The following is a 15,244-nucleotide window of genomic DNA, read 5'->3' on the forward strand; positions in this document are numbered from 1 at the left end:
CTGGGGACATTTCAACCAGTGATGAAGGTGTTCCTGATTACATATAGGTTTCATTGAGTGAGGTGTTTCTAAAAGCATAATGCATTGATGGAGAATAATGGTTCAGCTGACAGTAAGATAATGCATACCTTATCTTTCACTTTCCACACATCTGCTGCAGCCTTTTACTGCGTTAATTGCTTTAGGAAATGAAAAGCCCTGTCAACAACAGACTATTTTTTAATAAAATACCACTTAAAGGGAGATAAAAACTGAATTGCTTATTGTCCAAATTACATTCATCACTGACACAAACAGTATCTTGATTGTGAACTGCCATCTGTGGTGGCGAAAACATCTGCCAAAAGGCATGCAGCCTATTCTGATAACAGAGTCCTGCAATGCAGGCTGTATTCTCTACAAATCTATTCTCCATGACTCTGGTGCCATGTTTTTATGTCAGTTCCAGTGTTAGAGAATTGCAATATAGAAATGCCTGTAGACTCCTGGACCGACAAAGCTGTATTTTTGCTTTTTATTTATAAGATTCAAGGTTTATTATTGTGCCAATTTCTGGGATCTGTCCTGAAGGGATGAATGATACAGAAACTGTTGGGATAAAACACATACACATCATTCTGACACCCATTCTCTCATTAACAACAGGAGCTTAGTGTTTACAAAGGAACGCTGCTTTGTTATCCTTCTGAATAATGGTTTCTGTTCCTAAGATAAAAAACATATTATGCAATTCAGAGATAAGATATTATTTTAGACTTTGATCATTAAGTCTTTAATCTTCCATAGAAACTCATATTGTCAACTGAATCGTTTTCTTAGATTTTGTATCTTCCCTTCGACACAACATCAGATCCAGAATAACTTCAAATGCAAATGGTCCAATTAGGTGTAGAGGTCGCAAGTAACTTTAAGCAATAAGACTTTATTGGTGGTTTTGGTATTGTTTATGTTGTACATTTTAAGGCCTATATATTTGTTGTTTTGGTCCTGAGAGAATTCATCAGATGTTGTTGATGGCATAAAGCCAGAGCTTCAGGAGATAAACCATTGATAAATGACCAGTACCTAGGAAGTAATCAACATATAAGCCTCTTGACTAAGAGGTAAGGGACTAATGATAAAATTTTCAATACCATGATATGTAAAATAGATTGGCCCTAAATGACCTTTAAATTGATGATGGGGCCATTTTATTGATCTAATACAAACAAGACTTTTTTGAAAAAGACATTAGTTCACTGTCATACATATAGTTTGAATTGGTATGTTTTAGTAAAAGATTTTTAATCAATGATAAATAGATGAATTTAAAGTTATGTCTTTATTCTATATTAGTTATGACTAACTCAGTTACAATATTATAGTTACGTAATGGTAAAAAAAGCAAAAAAAAAAAAGCACAAAAAACAAGAGGGAGGTATGTCGTACAAGTACAACAATGACTTTTTAGCCAATATATACCAGTGTCGTTTCTCTTGACGGAATGATTCCCTGCCACAGTACAAGCCAGATAATTCTGCTGGGCTGATCAGCTCCCAAAATCACTAGTACAACTCTTACGTAAGATGGAATACTCGGTGTGCAACGTTTTGTCTCCTTTCCAAGTGGAATCGGTTTCTGGTTTTAATAATTCAGACATTCGAATAGGGCAATGCTTACGAATGACACAGGGAACTATTATACTGGCAAAGAGATCTCTTAGATATATAGATTTTTCTATTGTCTCCATGTGATTGTTCCATGGCGTTGGAAATACTGTACGTAATCATTAGGCCAAACAAAACAAAGTTTCAGTTGTTGTTTTTGTCCCATGTCCTAAGATAATTGTGAAAACACAATGTAGATAGGCGGAAGCACTGCATACTAAAGCAACTAAAGGGACCTTAATTGCCAAATGAATAGGCTGTTTTCTGACACAAAAACATAGCCATCCATCCCCAGGTTGCGAGTTTGAAACCCATATGTACTAAGTTGATGGTTTTTCTCACAGGGACTTAGCACAAATTTCCAACCATCAGTATAAATATATATGTCCATCATTTGTTGAAAATTTGTGCCAAGTCCCTGTGCTTTTACTCCAGGTACTTTGGCTTGTCCTTAAATGAGCCTGACTGAAGAGACATGAGAAACAGCAAGCAGGTTTTATGCTGCAAAATTTAAATCTATACCATAAAGAATTACTAAATTGTACTTGAAGTCTCCCTGTCATGCTCTCAGCTGTAATCTAATGGAACTTTTCAGTAATTTATTTTCTTGCTCAAAAGACTTCAATCTAATTCTGTTCAAATGTTCAATTACAATTTGTCAAACTGAAATGATCTTATTTACATTGAGATTGACTAAATTTAGATAACATAAAAATCAAAATCAAATTTGCAGTTACCTGATATGTAGTCTTATGGTTTTATTTTACTGGAATGAATTTATATTAAAGCCTCTGTGGTATGCGATAAAATAAAATTTCACAGCTATGGCTTACAAAAACACATTTAAAATATCACTTTACTTGGGTCTCATACATGCATCTTTTTTGAAAATACAACTTTCTCAATTCAGTCCTAACTGGTTTTGAAATGAATTAGGCTAAGTTAAAATAAAAATTTGAACCTTGTAAAGTTCCCCAACTCCTGAACACTTCAGGGAATATGAGCCGTGTTAATTCTACTCTCAGAGCTTCCCCACAAGCACTGTAGTAGATAGGAGCGTATGTCACATTGCTCTTGAAACTCCATTGCTTAGTTGTTACTTTATCTGTTTAAGCGAGAAATTTGCTTTGGTTTCTCATATAAAGTAGTGAAGTTACTCTCATGAGGTTTTTACTTACTCACCCCTAAATATACATTTGGAATCATCTACAACCAAGACTGGAAGAGGTCATTTGAAATTTTTGGGATATAATAGTACCTTTTGTAAAAGGGCAGATAACTCTACCATATTTATTGACACAATATTGTTAAGACAGAATAACATGCTGGTAAATGGTTCATAGATAATATGTTCAAAGACACATGCTTACATTTCAGTTTACTCCGTAAAAATTTGTTCTGTTGCCAATTTAACAATATATAATGTCTTTACAGATATACAAAAAACAAAATGGCTTTAAACTTCTTATCATGATCATTTTGCAGAAAGACATTATATAAAACTCTCTCGTTTCAAGCCACTTCTTATAATTAAGTCTCTAATGTAGAGGAGAAATCAGTCTTGCATAAAACTGTTCAGTGTGAGCGCCAGAATCCATCTGTAATCTCTCTCTCTCTCCATTTTGATCACTAGAAGAGGTGCAGCCTCTGTGCTCTCTGTAATATTTCTATTTGGGTATAAATCTATTCTATATCTATTGTTCAGTTGTTTGAAGCGTTCTTCAATGCTGGTTGTCCCTGAACCATTTTCTGTACATATAATGGATTTTCAGCGATAACAGTACAGAAATCACTGAACATTTATCATTTTTAATACTTTTTGTTCTTTGTTTCTTATATCTGAGCTATTGGTGGACTGGGGAAGGGGGGAGAGACAAGTGATACAGACTGTGTGGTCTGTGTGTGGTGAAACACTCTAACAGGGCTCATCCATGTTAAATTGTCTGTGTCGTTGTCGCTGTAAACGCGCAGGATATACAAATTAATGGAGGAACATCCACATTTAGTTCTGAGGGTATCAGAGACGACTGTATCCTATATTTTCCCTGGATTTATTTACAGATCTCGTTTACAAATTGAAACACACTTTTTCTGATTAGTTTAATCAAAGTTTAGCATTTTAATTATTTTTGAGGAAAACAATTCCAGAAGTTAATTCCATCTTTGGGAATCATAAAGCTAAAAAAAGAATGCCCTGTATTTTGAAAAAATAACTATGAATCAATAGTTTGTTTCAATAAATTTAGGTGAAAAAGCGTCAATGAGCAAAAATATTTCATTAGAATACTAAAATGTACTGTAGAATGTTTTGATTTATGACGTATGAACAAGGGTTTTGATATTTAAAGAAAGTTATCATTTTACTGTTAATCATATTAATGGGTGTAATTAATTCACTCATTAAAGTTCAAATGTATTTTTAATGCATTTATAATACAGTTTTACCATTAACTTGATTTAATTAAGCATAAACACTTTCTAGAGATAGTAAAATGATGTTGTTGAGTGCAATTCATTCCACCACCTCCCTGTGATTGTGACGTCATATATTTATGAGAGTCGGTATGACATTGAGAAGTCTGTATGACATGTCAGAAATTACTTCTGGAAGATCAGGATCTAATTTTTTGGAAATATGTTCTCAATGATGTCAAAATGGGGGGTAAAAAGGTACTAGGACGGTGCATTACTTCTCTCTGATGCTCTAGCCACAAGACATCAGAATAATTCCTGTTAACATACGTTTAATCTATTTATTGGTCTGTAGAAGTCGTAGATGAACCCAACCCTTATCATTTTACAGTTAAACAATTCCACTTATTAAGAAAGAAGATGCAGATGGAGGCTAAATACACTTTCTTACAATGCAAATGTAACATTGTAAGGTTTATGTGTGCGGTTACAATACAAATATAGTTAAACCTGTCTATGAAGACCACCCAAAGGACCAAGAATATTGTTTATAGCCAAGTGGTCTTTATACACAGGTCAAATTGTACTGAAATTTATCTTTTGAGATCCTGAGAAAGTGGCCTTATTAAGCAAGTGGTCTTAATACAGAGGTGGTCACTAAGACAGGTTTGACTGTAAAGGGACCATGATGGCTCAGTGGGTAAGGTGTCTTAAACATTCTTACACTATCTCCATCACTAGTGATAAAGGTTCACATGGGGCAGCTGCAAGGTGCAGACCAAAAGTTGATGTACATGTACTCCCTTTTTAGCTTCCAGCAACAAAACCTGGCATTTGATCTGAAATAACCAAAGCTGTTGATAGATGTTAAAAATGAATGGATAAAAAAGCATGGAATTTGAATGTGGAATTTTCTGTGATACTGTTTTTTGTGCATGTGTTTCAATCTGCTGAATCATGAATTCCAGTTTTTGTATCGAGGTTTGGTGAATTATGGCATCATGCATTAGGTTTCTTAAATTTCAGAATGAATTAAAGAATAAGTGTTATTTTCTTAGTTACCTTTTCTGATTATCTACCTAAATCATGACTGGTACAAATATCTTGGATTCGCATGATTGGAAATTGCAAAAAAATATCTTGGCCAGGAAAACAATCATTTTATTAAATAGCCAAATTTATGGAAATCATCAGGAAAATCGTAAACATTCATTTTTCATCCTGATATTATTCATATAGAGAGTCTCCCATTGTCCCATTGATTTATACTGTGACTTGATTATTTCTGATGTTCGTCTTCAAACAACAGCCCAATGACATTGTTGTATTAGTAATTTATCTTGGTTAAAAACCCACAGGGACACCTAGTGGTGAGCTTGTCAGGGGAGGTAATTTGTTTTGTACAATTTGTTGCAGGATGTAAGTACTCCCATGGGGATTGGTCAGACTGTGACATGACTAGTGACACGATGAGCAAGACAATGACCTTGATCTCCGGGGACGACCAGCAATGTGAGCAGACGGTCATTGTTAGAGCTAAATGTCGAAAGTGTAAGTATAAAAATGGGATATATATCTTAAGCTATCATAGAATTGAAGTATTGAAAGTGTTTACATTAAACAAAACAATTTCTTTATCCTATCTGCTTGATGTACCTGCAGCACTTCATTTGTGTCAGTGTTTGGAATTATTTGTTTTCTTAAAATAAGCAAATTCAAGGGAGATTACTCATCACTTTAAGGCCTTACATGCAGATATTTCTCAATTATCAAGGGGCATAATTTCTATCATTTGTAACAGTAAATAATATTTATCTGACACTAGGTTTCTGATAATGAAATTGTTTAAAAGTAGAAATTGATGCGAAGGACGGTTAAATTTCCCCTGCACACAATATATTTGGTGTATATGAAACCATGTTGCAAAAAGTTAACAGATGTATTTATCAAGAAAATGATAACATCATGAAATGTTTCCTCAAGCAAAACGGGAAATTAAACACTTTTCAATAGACAAAATGGTCAACCAAATTTTGCAAGTGTGAATTCAACTGTTGTATAAAAAACTGACCACTTTATTTCCTTCTAGCATGTAAATATAACCGTGGACAATGGGGAGAGTGTGACCCTGGAACAAAACTTAAAGAACGAGTGGACACCCTCAAAACATCTGTCAGCAAAGATTTTTGTGAGGCGACCAGGAAAGTGCACAAGAAATGTGGCAAGAAAGCAAAAAAGAGCAAGAGAGGTAAGAGGGATTATTTCATTGGTTGGAGTAGGTTAAAGTTCATTAACATTCTATTTCATTGGTTAGAGAAGGGCAAATGTCGTTAACACTCTATTTCATTGGTTAGAAAAGAGTAAACGTCGTTAACACTCTATCTCATTGGTTAGAGGAGGGTTAAATTCATTAATACTTATTTGATTGGTTGAAGAAGAGTAAAGGTTGTTATAATTTATTTGATTGGTTATAGAAGAGTAAAGGTTGTTAGAATTTATTTCATTGGTTGAAGAAGAGTAAAGTTTGTTAGAATTTATTTCATTGGTTGAAGAAGTGTTAAGGTTGTTAGAATTTATTTCATTGGTTGTAGAAGAGTAAAGTTTGTTAGATTTATTTCAATGTCTGGAGAAGGGTCAATGTCATTAAAATGTTTTTTCATTGGATGATGAAAGTAAAACGGGTTAAACAATTGATCTTGATGGATTAGGGGAATGCTTAAGTAATGGAGGATCTTAATTCTGTGATTATAGCATGACGACATGAAAACGAGAGTTAATAAGGTCAACCATTTTATTTTGATTAAGGAAATAGAAGGTGATCAATGAAAATATGAACATCCCTTTAATTTTTACTGAAACAGTGAAAAGGTGAAGGATAAAAAATTCAAATTAGGGAAGTAAAATAGGATCAACTCATTATTTTTAGAGATGAAATAGATACAGAAATGTTTTTCGAGGACGAATATGGTTGCCCTTTTAGTTTTAAGGGGAATGGAAAGGAGAAATGGATTCATTAGGAAAGAGAGATGGAGTGAGAGGATAAAGAGGCGATTGAGTGAGGATAGGCGTATAGGTGTTTAGGGGATAACTTCTAATCAATGGTGTGGATATAACGACAGCACTTAGCAGGGATGGGACTAACGTAAGAGCTATTTCAGGGTGTTTGTCTCTTTAAGAAGGCTTAAGCAAACAGCAGTTTGATCCCCTCCATGTTTTTCAGGGGTTCGTCTCTACCGTTATTAATGACTTGTCTGAGATTAGTATTCCAGGTTTCTGATGAATGCTGAACTTTTTCTGGTAATGCGTCTGTGTAAAATATCACTCCCCGTTATTGGCTTCATTTTGATGGACTTGGTTAGCACCTTAGCTGTGGTTTTAATGGAGTCAGGATATATCAGACGCCACAGCCATTCATTTAGCTTAGAGCATCATTACATTCCAGCTCTCCAGCTCATTAAGTCGTGATGGAGCTATATAGCAAAATGGCCTTAGAACCAGTTAGTGTAGATGCCCATTACCTCACTTCTCAAGCTGCTGTGTCACTTTGTTATTACTTAAATTACTTATTTAATCTATCTACTACCATCTTGTATGGAAATAAAATCACATATACACTTAATCAAATGTTTTGGCAGAGATATATAATTTTACAAATGGATTAACTATTAGTAATGAAAGTAGAAATTGGCCACCACCCTAAGTTTTTGATAAGAATTTCTCAGTAAAATTATGATATTAGATTATCTCCCCTTAGTTCCAAGAGGTAATAGTTATGAAGCCAAAATTATTAGCTTAATGTCCTTGCTATTAACAGATACTAGTCATTTAAGAATGACAAAAATTGAAAGATAATTTTGATAATCTAAAGACTGATGACGAGTCTATTAATAAATGCTGCTTCACTTGTGAGAGGCTTGGACTGGATTGCCATTTGATGAACATTAGCTAGACTTGCAAACGTTAAATTGTTTTTGGTATCTTCCAATCAGGCATGGATATAATTCTAATGTGTAAGTAAATTATTCTTTTTTAATCAATGTCATAAATGAAGCAGAACATACCAACTCATGTGGCGCCAACTTTTTTCAGCTACAGTTAACATGGAGACATATATGGATTGTTGAGAATTTCTATTTCAATGTTAGCATTTTAGGTAGTTTTGAATCTGGAAATTTGTTTTCAGTTCCTGTTCTGGTTCAAAATAATTTTTTTTTCTAACATTTGACTGTAGAGGCCCTATCTGGAACATTAAATCTGGGTTTACATCCTATAGAATTGTAAACAGACTTTACACTATTGTTATAACCCAGAACATACATGTATTGACATTGTCCTCATCATTTCTTCATGTTTACCAAATGGCCAAAATACAATATCCTGTAGGTTGCCATGGTTACAGTGAATTGCTGCTCCAATCTCCTTTTTATGACCATGATTCTAGAGATTGGTACAACATATTGACCTCATTTTGATGTCATTTACTCTTGTACATAGAGGGCATCTTCACCTAGACAAGGAAGCTCTTACTTTATCCACCAAGCAACAGACTTTTTTCTGAATTCAGTGAAAATTTATTCTTAAGTCAAACTAAAAGTTTTGAATATTGTGTAGAAAAAGAGTCATTGTTGATGTCATCCTGCAAAAAAAATGGAGATGAAAACTGATCATGATTAATTATTTAATTTGTTACTGACCATGTGACATTGGATCTTTGGACAAGGGATAGTCCAATGTACAAAAGAAGAATATTTACATTTGGATTAGGTTTTGTTATAATTTGTTTAACATTAACATGCCAGCTTAAAAAGATGGAGGGAAGCCAGAGTACTCAGAGAAAAACCACTGGCAACTGCCTAATGATGGGTTTACTCATAGTTAAAGGGCAAGTAGTAATATTTTGGTAATTGCCTTTTCAAATACCTTATTTAGACTATATTGTTACAATTGTTGATTGTAAAAAGGATGAAATGGCACTATAATCAACCAAATTACAATGAGGAATTCTTAACATTGCAAAACAATTTGTAAAGAATTCTAAATATTTTAGAGAAACAAAAACTCAGCTGCAGGACATTTAAGAACAATTATGAACATTTTAGAGAAACAAAAACTTAGCTTCAGGACTATGGTATTGATGTATGAAAAGTGGATTTGTTTTCTAAGTTAAGACTTAAATACCTCTCCTTCGTCAGCTGATTAAGGTATAAAACAATAATAAATCTGGATAACAACCTAATCTATTTCTAAATATGCAATAGACATAAACTTTCCGTGATCGTATACCAATCTTTCTCAAGGCTCTTAACAAGCAGCTTTGGAATACAAAGCAGACAATTGATTTACTAGTTCTTAGCTTCAAGTCTTGTATTAAAAATAAAAAAAAGTGTTAATATATATGTCTCTAGTGAAATAGATATTTCCAAGGTCTGTGTTGATTCTCTCTATAAAACTAATGACATGGGGGGAGAGCTGTTTTTCTTGTGCATCTATATAAGTCAATAGCCAGAGAATTGTTTGGAAGGTTTAGAGTTTGAAAATCATTTTGAAGGTGGTACTTAGGGACATAAACTGTTTGGATGTATTGAAATACACATAGAGGATACCATTTTTTACAGAGAATTAAGATTGCAGGCTGGTTTTTGGTATTATCACCTAAGGAAGTGGCATTTATTTAAATTGCTTGTGCTTGCACTTCACCAACTCTCTAGTCTTCTGAAGAGTGGACTTAAGAGGTCTGAGAAGCTTTACCCTTCATGCTCCTTTTTTTGTGGTCATTATCACTGTTTAAACCCAAAGTGCAAGACCAAGGGGATACCTGTTACCCTTATCATGACAGGATAAAGGGCAGGAGATAAAAAAGGACAGGGTTTTGTGTAGACCATAGCTACGGTACATTATGTCACATAAGGCAGGTTTTAATTTAGATTATAGCTGCATTATATTGTGTCAGATAAGACAATGTTCACTGTAGAATATAGCTACAGTACATTGTGTCAGACAAGACAGTGTCCACTGTAGGCCATTGCCATGCTACTGTACATTGTGTCAGATAAGACAGTGTTCACTGTAGACCATAGCTACTGTACATTGAGTCAGATAAGACAGGTTTTAATGTAGATTATAGCTACATTAAATTGTGTCAGGTAAGACAAGTTTTAATGTAGATTATAACTACATTATATTGTGTCAGATAAGACAACTTTTAATGTAGATTATAGCTACAGTAAATTGTGTCAGATTAGACAGTGTTTACTGAAGGCCATAGCTACTGAACATTGTGTCAGATAAGACACTGTTCACTGTAGACCATAGCTACTGTACATTGTGTCAGATGTGACAGGTTTTAATGTAGATTATAGCTACATTGTATTGTGTCAGATAAGACAAGTTTTAATGTAGATTATAACTACATTGTATTGTGTCAGATAAGTCAGTGTTCACTGTAGGACATAGCTACTCTACATTATGTTAGATAAGACAGTGTTCACTGTAGACCATAGCTACGGTACATTATGTCAGATTAGACAGTGTTCACTGTAGATCATAGCTATGGTACATTATGTCAGATTAGACAGTGTTCACTGTAGACCATAGCTACTGTTCATTATGTTGGATAAGCCAGTGTTCACTGTAGATTATAGCTATGGTACATTATGTCAGATAAGACAGGTTTCACAGTAGACCATAACTACTGTACATTGTGTCAGATAAGACAGGTTTTAATGTAGATTATAGCTACAGTACACTGTGTCAGATAAGACAGTGTTCATTGTAGACCATAGCTACAGTACATTGTGTCAGACAAGACAGTGTCCACTGTAGACCATAGCTACTGTACATTGTGTCAGACAAGACAGTGTCCACTGTAGGTCATAGCTACTGTACAATGAGTTAGATAAGACAGGTTTTAATGTAGATTATAGCTACATTGTATTGTGTCAGATAAGACAAGTTTTAATGTAGATTATAGCTACAGTACATTGTGTCAGATTAGAAAGTGTTTATGTAGGCAATAGCAACTGTACATTGTGTAAGATAAGACAGTGTTCACTGTAGACCATAGCTACTGTACATTGAGTCAGATAAGACAGGTTTTAATGTAGATTATAGCTACATTATATTGTGTCAGATAAGACAAGTTTTAATGTAGATTATAGCTACAGTAAATTGTGTCAGATTAGACAGTGTTTACTGTAGACCATAGCTACTGTACATTGTGTCAGATGTGACAGGTTTTAATGTAGATTATAGCTACATTATATTATGTCAGATAAGACATTGTTCACTGTAGACAATAGCTACTGTACATTGTGTTAGATAAGACAGGTTTTAATGTAGATTATAACTACATTGTATTGTGTCAGATAAGTCAGTGTTCACTGTAGGACATAGCTATTCTACATTATGTCAGATAAGACAGTGTTCACTGTAGACCATAGCTTCGGTACATTATGTCAGATTAGACAGTGTTCACTGTAGACCATAGCTACTGAACATTATGTCAGATAAGACAGTGTTCACTGTAGACCATAGCTACGGTACATTATGTCAGATAAGACAGTGTTCACTGTAGACCATAGCTTCGGTACATTATGTCAGATAAGACAGTGTTCACTGTAGACCATAGCTTCGGTACATTATGTCAGATTAGACAGTGTTCACTGTAGACCATAGGTACTTGGGGGCCGCGGTGGCCGAGTGGTTAAGATGTCCCGACATATTACCACAAGCCCTCCACCTCTGGGAAGCGGGTTCGAATCCCAAGTGGGGCAGTTGCCAGGTACTAACCGTTGGCCAGTGGTTTTTCTCCGGGTACTCCGGCTTTCCTCCACCAACAAACCTTACATGACCCTGGCTGTTAATAGGACGTAAAAATAAACAAACCAAACCAAACCATAGGTACTGTACATTGTGTCAGATAAGACAGGTTTCACTGTAGACCATGGCTACTGTACATTATGTCAAATAAGACAGGGTTAACTGTAAATCATGGCTGTATTGTGACAGAATGTAAAGGGTTCACTGTAAACACAATATGTCAGACAAAACCAGGGCTGTATTGTGTCTGATAACAGGGTCTTCTTTGTTGAGAAATTTACAAGTCTTTAGCGTCTTTAAATTGTGTCAGCATAAACAACAGATTTTGCCTTGTGCTAATAAACTTTCATCTCAAGGGAAAAATACAAGATTTCCATATCTGTATTTACATAACTATGACAACTATTGTGAGCTGCTTTGATTTTAGTATTCATAGCTGAAATGTTATTAGAGCAGAGTTATGTGAAGCCAAGATTGGATGTTATACATAATTCAAACTGCATGAAGTGTACATCCTTAAGCCTGTTTCTCTATACAACTCATTCAAATCTGACATTTCAATTTTCAAACAAAAGAAATTCATATGTTACATAATTCAAAGATGTTTGATTTTAAATTGTTTTGAATCAAAATTTATTTGAAGTTATGTTTTTCCATTTCTGTCATGAAAGAGAAACATAAAATTATATTATTTTTTGGTAGTCAGGGTTGCATACATAATATGTTGGCAATATGATGCATTATTCAAATCAGCAAGCCTAAATAAGTAGGCTTGAATGAAAGTGAATACAATTTTTGGGGTTCACTTAGTTGTATTCCCAAAATACACAAGTGTCAATCATGGGCTTCCATTTAATTTCCTCTATATTTTATTGTCTGAATGAAAGACTGTTCGGTCATATTTAGAAGTAAGCAATTGGTACTATGTCTGCCCACTTCGGTACAGGCCTTGTCTCTCTGAATTGTCCTCGGGGATAGATGGAGCCAGTACCTCTTGCTATGGTAGCCATACCTGCCATTTTGTGAAAAATATTCCATCTTTTTTCATTGTGAATTAATCAAGACTACTTTGATTTTGTCCTTATTTTTATGCAGATATTGAATAAAATTCTGAAACACTCTGAAGCCATTCATTCTTCTGGGCAAACTAGTTCTTCTTTTTAGTACATTCTATCCCATATATATCCTTTGTAGCAAATGTATCCTTTCTTTTCATTATTTCTTGTTGGCCTCAAGATCTTGAAGGTCATCGTAACAGACACAAAACTGTTAAAGATGCTCCACAGCCGACAGAGCATAAATGACATTCATCATTAGAACAATAATTGGTGTTTAATCATATTTATATATGTCTAATTAACACAAAAAATAATATAAAATAATTCATTTGCCTTTGGTGCATGTGCAATCAGTACTTCATTCCATATAGGATATAGTGCCACTGATTATTTTCGAGATGCAATTAATTGTTTTTTTATATTTTTAACTTGAAGTAAGATTAGAAGCTTAAACTTTTCAATGGTGGTAATGATGTAAAGTAGGTAACTTTTGTAACTGAAGAAAAATACTAAATTGTCTGCTCCTGTTTTTGATAGTGAAGAAATACCAATTGTCAGCGGTGGAGGATCTTTAAATAAACAGATGAAAGGGTCTTCAGTTAGATCAGCTGTGAAGCACTGTGTAAGGTACCTACGGTAATAGTATCTTCATCATTGTCAACTCAAGGACATAGTGTTTTGTCTTCATCTGTATCAATCTAAAGCTTGAACCAGGTTCAGTATCAAGATTTGTCTTGAAGACTCCTATCAAAGCAAGCCAGATAATGCACGTCAGGTAGTCGATTACAGCAATTTACAATATTATTCAGAATGATCGTAAAATTGATTGGAAGGAGGTAAAATAATTCAATAAGCCTCCTCAATCAAATCGCAGGAGCTTCTCTTTAAGATTTATTGGAAGAAAACCAAGTGAAGTAAATCTGTTTAAAATGTGTGGTAATATTAGACTACCCTGAGTACACATTGGACCTCTTTTAAATCAAATGCTGGAACAGTTCATTATGAATTTGAGGTGTGTGAAAGTGTTCAAGTCAAAAATTCAAAAAAAAAAGTTGTGGTGGAAGCTGAAGTCTTAACAACAAGCCAAATATTATGAATTTTGAACAAAAATATGAAGGGTTGTTTTTACAATTAACAGCCTATCATACATTTTGAACATCTACCACATCGGGTGAAGTTATCAAACTTGTTTAACCCCTCCATACTAAAATCTGGCACTGATGCTATTAATTTATAACGTTTGGCAGCTGGAATTGCTTCTCCTTGTGGCAAACCCTTTATGTAATTTGGTTTATTCTCCATGTTACAGAACCATCTATCTTGTCTAAATGAACTTACGATCTTAGGCAATTAATAGTTATGTAATAAATGATATGTTTGAAACGGTTCACATGGTGCTAATTGATTGTGTAACATATAATGTTACATTAATAATTGGTGCAGTTGACTACATCCTAATTTTCTCAGCTAAGATATGGTGGTTGTAATGGCTCAGTGGTTAAGGTGTCTGACCTTCAGCTGACCTTTGATTACATAAGAACCTATCTCTAAACTCAGTAATAGCTTAATGGTTTACTATCTGGCATTATCATTAGCCCTTTTCTATGATGTAGCAGTACAATGGTAAGGCGCCTGGCATTCACAGACTGATCCATCTCTAGTCTTTGATGACAAAGTGGTTAAAGTGTCTGCCATTCTACCAGTAATACTCCATCTCTATCTTTAGTGGTGCAGTAGTTAAGGTGTCTGACATTCCACAAGTAATGCTCAATCTCTAGCTGTAGTGGCACACTTTGTCTGACATTCTGACAGTAATGTTCCATATCTAGGCTATAGACTGGCACAGTGGTTAAAGTGTCTGACATTCTGACAGTAATGTTCCATATCTAGCTATAGGCTGTAGACTGGCACAATGGTTAAAGTGTCTGACATTCAGACATAAGCACTTCTCTAGGCTGTAGACTGGCACAGTGCTTAAAGTGTCTGACATTCTGACATAAGCACTTCTCTAGGCTGTAATGGCACAGTGGTTAAAGTGTCTGACATTCTGACATAGGCTGTGGTGGTCAGTGATCATTAGCATTTAGGCTTAGCTTTGCTCTTGGTTAGTATATCTGACATTTGCTATTAACCCTCAATCACTAGGCCTTGGTGACTTATTAGTGATATGTCTGGCATTCTACATGTAGCCTTCTACCTCTAGATCATTAGTTTTAGACCAACATAGGACAGTATGCCAGCTAACTGAAGTTTTGGTTGTTTATTCACCAAAATCTGACTCATCCGTAAGTTACACTGGCTGTTAATATG

At 34.6% G+C, this 15,244-nt stretch overlaps 1 protein-coding gene across 2 annotated transcripts in view; it reads left to right on the forward strand.

Annotated features, from left to right (window-relative positions):
- Positions 1-15,244, forward strand: part of LOC138325050 (uncharacterized) — a 68,602-nt gene that overhangs the window by 38,589 nt on the left and 14,769 nt on the right. For both annotated transcript variants that reach the window (XM_069270413.1, XM_069270420.1), the window contains exons 7-8: positions 5,475-5,609; positions 6,148-6,306. In XM_069270413.1, coding sequence (XP_069126514.1) covers positions 5,475-5,609; positions 6,148-6,306 — 294 coding nt within the window. The remainder of the gene's footprint in view (positions 1-5,474; positions 5,610-6,147; positions 6,307-15,244) is intronic.

This window comes from Argopecten irradians, chromosome 1 (assembly GCF_041381155.1).
Source record: "Argopecten irradians isolate NY chromosome 1, Ai_NY, whole genome shotgun sequence".
NCBI lineage: Eukaryota > Metazoa > Mollusca > Bivalvia > Pectinida > Pectinidae > Argopecten > Argopecten irradians.